This window comes from Carya illinoinensis, chromosome 2 (assembly GCF_018687715.1).
Source record: "Carya illinoinensis cultivar Pawnee chromosome 2, C.illinoinensisPawnee_v1, whole genome shotgun sequence".
Taxonomy (NCBI): domain Eukaryota; kingdom Viridiplantae; phylum Streptophyta; class Magnoliopsida; order Fagales; family Juglandaceae; genus Carya; species Carya illinoinensis.
Genome location: NC_056753.1, coordinates 4394363 through 4402260, shown reverse-complemented (window position 1 = coordinate 4402260; position 7898 = coordinate 4394363). Strand labels below are relative to the sequence as shown.

Below are 7898 nucleotides of genomic sequence, written 5' to 3'. Positions count from 1 at the left end.
GGAAGCTAAGCCCGGTACGACGGCGAAGAAAAAACTTAGCCTGGTACGACGGTGAAGACTGAAGAGACAGCTCAATCAAATACCCACAGAGATCCAGTTGAAATTAGTATTTGATTGAAAAGAGAAAAGCAAAGATATTACCAACGTCTGATGAAGCTCCACTTCTTCCACACACGAAGACGAAAAGTTCTATCTTTTCCATCTACACACGAAGATGAGTCAAACGACCCACACGAAGAGCTCTGTCTTTCTTCATCATCGTGTTTTCTATTTCTTCAATTTTTATCCCTTTTTCTTTTAATAAATCGGTTGACATGGCAAGCAGACTCCACCTCATTTATGCACAGCAACTTAGATCATCATCAACAGTTTATCCGCATTCAAAAGTTATCCAATTTTTTACCTATTGAAGGGAAAATAAACCACATTGAATTATCTATATTTAAAATTTTTAACTTTGATCTACAATAAATGAAAGTAAAAAGCAAATTTAATATTTATTACATATCAAGTAAATTTATATTTTATTATTTTTTTTAACTCTCTCTCTCATATTTCCAGATCTTATTTTTCTTTACTATATATCTGAGCCAATACTTTCCTCTTTTTTTTTTTCTTTTTCATCTCATATCTTATTTTACTGTATACCAAGAAAATTTAATGTAAAGATTTGTTGTGAAATATTTATTACTATATAATTATTTATTACTATATTAATAATTAAATTATTAATTATTTATTATTATATAATAAATAAATAAATAATTTAATATAGAAATTTGATGTAAATAGTTAAAATTAAATTCATCTTATATAATTTTATTATTATATAATAAAAAAATAATTATTCTAATATAAAAATTTATGTAAATAAAATAATTAAAATATAAATTTATATTATATTCATTAAAATTATTCTTTATATATATGTATAATTCAATAAGAATGTTAAATACTGTCGTATTAAAGTGAGATTTGTATCGTGAGATAAGATGACGTCATTTTAAATTAAAATTTAAAATTAAATAAAATATACGTGTTAGAGCGTACGTGTGCCGACAGTGTGTGCTCCTGATTCGTACTAATCCAATTCCGCAGCCAAACAATTTTATTACCAGCAAAGTGACTTTTCCAGGGCCATTCTCTATACCGAGAGCATACTCGACCTTTGGGATCTGAATTCCGTTTATTGGTTGTTCTGTTGCTGATCTAGTTGTTTTAATAAATCCGACGCCTTGAATCTTTTGAAACTCATCTGCCGAAATCCTCAGATTGAATTCCCAGCTTATGTTACTTCTATTCCCATGAATTTGACTTCGACTTCTGGGTCTGATATTTCTTTTCTTTCCCTTGATCTCTCCCATAAGATTTACAGATTGATGTTCAAGTTCAAGCTTTAAGCCAATTTCAGGTTCTGGGTCTCGGATCTTTTGGTATTTAGGGTACCGGGTTTGAGATGGGTGCGAATATTTCCGCTGGCTTGTCGGAAACGGATCCACCAATGAAGCCCAGGTTGGGGGATATCCCGGAGAGCTGTGTCGCACTGGTTTTGATGTACTTGGACCCCCCTGAGATTTGCAAACTGGCCCGATTGAACCGGGCTTTTCGTGGCGCTTCTTCTGCTGATTTTATATGGGAATCGAAGTTGCCGCCGAATTATCTGTATATCATGGAGAAAGTGTTTGATGAAGAGACTTTGATGAAATTTAGGAAGAAGGATCTCTATGCCAGGCTTTGCAGGCCTATTCCCTTTGATAATAGCACAAAGGTGAACCCCACCTCCTTTCTCTTTCTTGTTCTGTGCAAATATCTTGAGATTTATTCCCATTTTATTGATTCGTTGGGAATTTCGTTTTGCGCAGGAACTTTGGCTGGATAAGAGTTCGGGTGAAGTTTCTATCTCTATTTCGTCGAAGGCTTTAAGGATTACCGGAATAGATGACCGGAGATACTGGAATCACATTTCGACAGAAGAAACTAGGTGAGATAATATTGGAAAGACGATATGATTTTTCCCATTGTATCAGTTGCATTATTTGTGTCATAACAACATGTAGTTACTCTTTGTATTGAAGTTTTAGTGCCCGGAGCATTTCTCTTTGATCTAACCTTTTTTTATTTGTTCACGTCTTAAAATAAGCGTTGTTTTAGCGAATTTCGATTCGAGTTTATACGTCCTGCATGCGATTTTCTCTTGTACATGAGAAACGCCAGAGGCAGAGATTATTTTATTTTATTTTTTTATCGGTGCCAGAGGCAGAGATTATAAACCCTTAGCCATGCAGATTTTGATCCTCTTCATACTTCTGTTGATTCAACTTTTGAATTAAATGCTCTCTGTTTGTAGTAACTTTTAATGATTATGTAAATTATCTTAATCATGATATATTTGAGGTATTTATATTTTCTCAACAGTCTTATTTTTCGATATGACAGATAAATTTCCGGGTTTGTCATATCTTTTGGTTTTGAAGTGAGAAACAGGTCATATTTTAGGTTTTACCTTGTTATTGCTACATGCTAATTTTCATTTACAGTACTGCCCAACAAACCACACTCTTTAACTCCAATTTTGCCTATTCTCAGTACTTCTCTTTTATGCTCTTGTTTCCTCATGTTATGTGGCCTTGAGATGAATTAACTTATCATGTTTTCTTGTATATAGGTTCCAGACAGTGGCTTATCTCCAACAAATCTGGTGGTTGGAAGTAGATGGTGAGTTTGAGTTCCAATTCCCTGCGGGCACGTATAGTATCTTTTTTAGACTCCAGCTTGGGAGGTCCTCCAAGAGACTGGGACGTCGGATTTGCAATTCCGAGCACGTCCATGGCTGGAACATTAAACCTGTAAGCTTCCAGCTAACAACAGCTGATGGTCAACACGCTGTGACCCAGTGCTATTTGGACAGTCCTGGGAACTGGGTCCAGTACCATGCCGGAGACTTTGTTGTTCGAAACTCCAACGCGTTGATGAAGATCAAATTTTCCTTGACTCAGATCGATTGCACTCACACCAAAGGTGGTCTTTGTGTAGACTGTGTGTTTATATACCCGAAAGTGTGGGGGAAGAGCTAGATTGTTTTGTAGGCAGGAAGAGCTGTAAAAGTATGGAGATGTGCTGCCCAAAGATGGTGTTTGGAAGGAAGAACATTCAAATCACGGTTGCTTTTAGGGGGTTCCCATTCTGTTCATTGCATGTATATAATTGTGACTTTTTTCAGATTGTTTGCGGTTGCTTGTATGCGAAACAATAAGATGCTACTTGATTAATTTAAGATTCAGCATATGTTTTGATGGTGTTTCGTACGTTTCATAGATTCCCCTGCTGTTTCGTGTCCCCTAGTCTCCGATTAGGTCCTCCCTCGAAAGGAAATTAGACAATTCATAATGTTTGTTGGCTTTTTAACTTCTAGGAAATTGACGGCTGATCTTGAAAATACTGCGGCCGGCAATTCCAGTTATGGTCTTTCCCAGGGAAGTTTTGGGGTTTGTTACCTCTATATGCGGTGGTTGCATCACTCCAGCTGATCTGTAGTTTGTATTATAGTTGCAAATCTGTAACCATTATCCAATCTGTTTGAAAGAGTCAACGATTCTAGGAGTTATCAATGCCTGTTCCCCAGAATCAAGCACTCCAGAAAAAGCAAAAACCCCATGAGATAAGGCTAAGGCACGTTGTTGGGTTGACGTTTCTGGATTGCGGCCGGGCCACATGGCATCCAGTAGCTTAATGGAGGTAGCTGACTAGGCTGCATTACTTGGAGCTAGACTTTCATCAATCAGCTGCACCTGCAACGTCAGTGCATGTTTTGACTTCTATGTAAAGCCAACTCCTATTTTATGCTATCCTTGCTCTGCCCTTGTGGTTAAAGGCCTAAGTTTTGATTTCTGTTTGGTAACAGTGTACTGTTTCAGAATACCCAAAAGCATTATGATCTACTTGCATTCTGTGCCGAACCTTTAGTTCAAAACTCTTTTAAAAAACCGTATCTAGTGTTCAGTTCAGCCTTTGAAGAGTTTGAACGGGTAATGAGAAGATTCAATCCAGAACAGCCCTGGGTTGTATATTCAAATACGCACGCTTGAAAGACCAAAACCCCCGGGGTTGAAGAAATGGAGAAATGGGATAATGTCTATTTATAAACAGAGGGAAGAAAGGCTGAACAAAATGACAATGAGCTCACCAGAAAACCATAGATTCAGACCGACAAATCAATCTGGAAACAACTTTAATGTTTTCTCTGACTTTTATACAGCAGTATTGAACGAGTGAAATTTCAAAGATGTAGATAATCTACAAAGCAATACATTCTTTTCCTATAAAGCACTGGGAGACCAGACAACGGAAGTTGCAAAACAAATCCGGGGTGGAGGTGGCGTCGGCATTGGCCATCAGAGGGAGGAGAGTGGAGACAATCACAGAGATTATTTATTTATTTATTTTAATATATATATATATCTATATATATATAGAAGTAGGAAGTTGAATTTGAGTTCGCAGGGAAGGGGGATAAGCCAAAGAAGTAGAATTGGAGGGGAAGATTACGAAAAGGCCATGAATTTCATATTATTTATTAAAATGCCATGCTCCTAGTTTTTGGACCGAAATATAAATTCCAGCCAAAATGATCCAAAACACGTCAAAACGATTGAAATTTTATTAAGTATGAAACATCATTATACTGTGTGCCGGTTACTGTTTTGACACGAAAAATTCCGACCATTCTAACTGGAATAGAACGGATTTAAAATCTTTGGTGAAGGGTGAACCAGTCTGGTTGCAACTTGCTTTCTGGGGGAATTGGGAATTGGGGACTGAATAGTAGAGACAATACATATTTATTACAACCTCGAAGCTCAATGGAAGACGCAGGCAAATATCCATGTAAACAACCAATAATAACTAAATGGAAGAAAAAATCTATTTCTACGTCTATTTATCAACTAAAATAAAACAATTATCTGTATTATAGAGCAATTAATGTATTTACGTGCCAATTTGTACAGCCATCTCCTCCATAAACTTGTGCATATCCCCTCTCCATGGAAGTTACAAGTGAACACATCTTGGCCAGAAAAAGTCAGTTCCTGCATCATTGATGTACAAGGGTGCATGCCTATTTAGCATTGCGGTTTGACCACAGAGTTGTTATGGGCACAGGTACAACATAGGAGTTAGTTTGTACAAAGGAGGAAGAAGGCAAAACGCAACGTAGGAGTTAGTGAAACAAAGTGTTTCAATTCTTGTATAAACAAAGTGTTTCAATTCTTGTATGTGCTGATTAAGCGGTTTGTTTTGTGTTGAATATGGAACATTAGGAAACGGGGCATTTTAGGCTCGGTTTGGATTTTGTGTTGTACGGTTGGTTTGTTCTATCTATCCAAATGGCAAAATATACAAGTGTATCTCATCTCAATCGGTTTTCAATAAATGCAATTAGTCTGACAATATATAGTAAAAAGTGGCTAAACAATGCAAAATCACTAGCTTATTCAGTGACCCACAGTCTTCCTTCTAATACAGGAACTTTTGGGAGCAAATGTGTAGGACGGAACGTGCACACCACTTGCTGTCTATCCAATGCCATATTAATTTTTTTCCTTCCCGTGCACACCATTTGCCATTTCCTACCTTTTTTTTCCTTCCCATGCACACCACTTCTCATTTCTCAATATCAATTTAATTTTTTTTCCTTCCCATTGGTGGGATCTATGTTTTTATCAAATCTTAAAAAATAAAAACTATCTCATCTCATCTCACTATCCATACACACATTTTTTTTACAAATCATCTCATTTGAAATATATAACCAAACGAGGCCTTAGTCTTCATTTTAGTCTTTCTTTGTAATTCTTTCTATTGGTATAAAGGTGCGGGAGATGATGATCAAACTATCTGGGAAGTTTATGATCGAATGTACATTAGAGGCTAGATTTTCCTCAAATTAAATCCTAATTCTTGATTCAATAACAAGCTTTAGATCCATTCTTTCTCTTTTCTGATTCTATTTTTCAGTTTTCTAGAAGATACATAGCAATTGGTATTAGAAAGGCTTATCCTCTCAAAGCGGAAGGCATGCGTTCCACAGCAGTATTGAAGGCACAACCGAATAGCACCTAGCAGTAGTAGGAGGCAATATAGAGGCAATAAGATGATCAATAGCCGACAATTCAAACCACTACAGACATGTTAGACCAAATAAATTACATGATTCATACTTTGATTGAACATCACCCTATTAATCCTCCTGGGAAAGTAATTCAAAACTTGCAGTTAGTAGTCCAAGAAGATAGAAACTTCTTTCCGAGTGGGCTATGTTTAGAAGTTCCCCATTTTGATGGGAGTAATCCGGCAAGATGGGTTTTTAAGGTAACACAATATTTTGAATTTCATCAAACACCTCTAAATAAAAGGTTGTTAACAACCTCATACCATATGGAAGGTTAGGCCTTAATGTGTAGTATCAAGATGCGACATATGGGAGACAATTCACGGGGTGGGAGTCATTTGTAAAAGCCTTACATATAAGGTTTGGTCCGACAGTTCATGATGATCCCATGGCAACTTTAATTAGGCTTAAGCAAACATCGACAATGGTTGCTTATAAAGCTCAATTTGAGATAATCTCTAATAGGTTGAAAAGATCTCAAAAAGACGTAAATTGAGTTGTTGTTTTAATGGACTCAAGGATGAGATCTGATTACTAATAAGAATGCTCAATCCCATCAACTCAAGTGCTGCATTTGGCTTGGCCAAGATCAAATAGGAATACATTTGGGGTTTTAGGAAAGCCTTAAGATCAACAATGGTTGTTTATGATAATCACTCTTGTGGGGTTAGTCTAAATCCTGGTTTGGTTACTGACTACAGATGAGATGTTTTCATTTTATCTGTACCGTACAATAATTTTTTCTATCCAAACACACTATATTTCATTTCTAAATTTTAAAAATATCATCTTAAATAAATAGTAATGAACAATGAAAACTGACAGTACAATGCAAAAGTGATATGAACAGCACAAAACTGACATGAACACTGCACAATTCGACTCTCTATAAAATAGTAGGACCTACACACTTTTCAAATCTTAAAAATTAAAAACTATCTCATCTCACTATCCAAATACATTTTTTTACAAACTATTTTATCTCATCTTAACTCAAAAATTTCACTATTATTATATCTCATCTCATCTCATATGAACTGTATATCCAAGTGAGGCCTTAGGGAGGAGGTTTCAAAAGAGTAATGTTAAAAAAAGATATTTCTTTCTCACAAATGGATGAAACAAATAAGGAATGGGTTATGTTATCGCTGTGGGGAGAAGAGCCCAACTAATGTTTGCACAAATCTTAGGGTGTATCAAATTACAAGTGGAAGATATTATAGTAAATGAAGAAGTAGCACAAGAAAATGGTGTTGATCATGAGATACCAAGGGAGGGCACAATAGAAACATAGAAAGAAAACTTATAAATTTCAACGCATGCATTTCTAGCTCTTCTAGTCCTAATACTATAAGGTTGATAGGAGTAATTGGGGCACAGCCAGTAGTAATCTTGGTAGATTTAGGAAGCACGTGAAATTTCTTAGACCCTTTGGTTGCGCAGTTAGCAAGGTTGAGAATTGAAAAGGGTTCTAAGTTGCAAGTGAAAAGGCCTATAATGAGAAGCTGTTGAGTAAGGGTAAATGTGAATATACCAATGTCAAGATTCAGGATAATGGATACCATGTTTTGTTTAATTTATTAACATTGAGTGTCTGTGGTATTGTTCTTGGAGTTCAATGGTTGAGAACACTTGGGCCCATTATATGAGATTGTATGCAAATGACTATAGAATGTCAGTTAGCGGGAAGGAAGATAGTGTTGGAGGGACTGTGTATTGATGATACTTT

The 7898-nt window shown here is 36.1% G+C and overlaps 1 protein-coding gene across 1 annotated transcript; it reads left to right on the top strand.

The window, feature by feature from the left end:
* The first annotated feature begins 1092 nt into the window (after positions 1-1092).
* LOC122297978 (F-box protein PP2-A13-like) lies at positions 1093-3301 on the top strand. The gene is made up of 3 exons (XM_043108059.1): positions 1093-1768; positions 1863-1981; positions 2666-3301. Exons 1-3 carry the CDS (start codon positions 1457-1459, stop codon positions 3072-3074), a joined length of 840 nt encoding a protein of 279 aa, XP_042963993.1. The 5' UTR covers positions 1093-1456; the 3' UTR covers positions 3075-3301.
* Positions 3302-7898: the final 4597 nt, after the last annotated feature.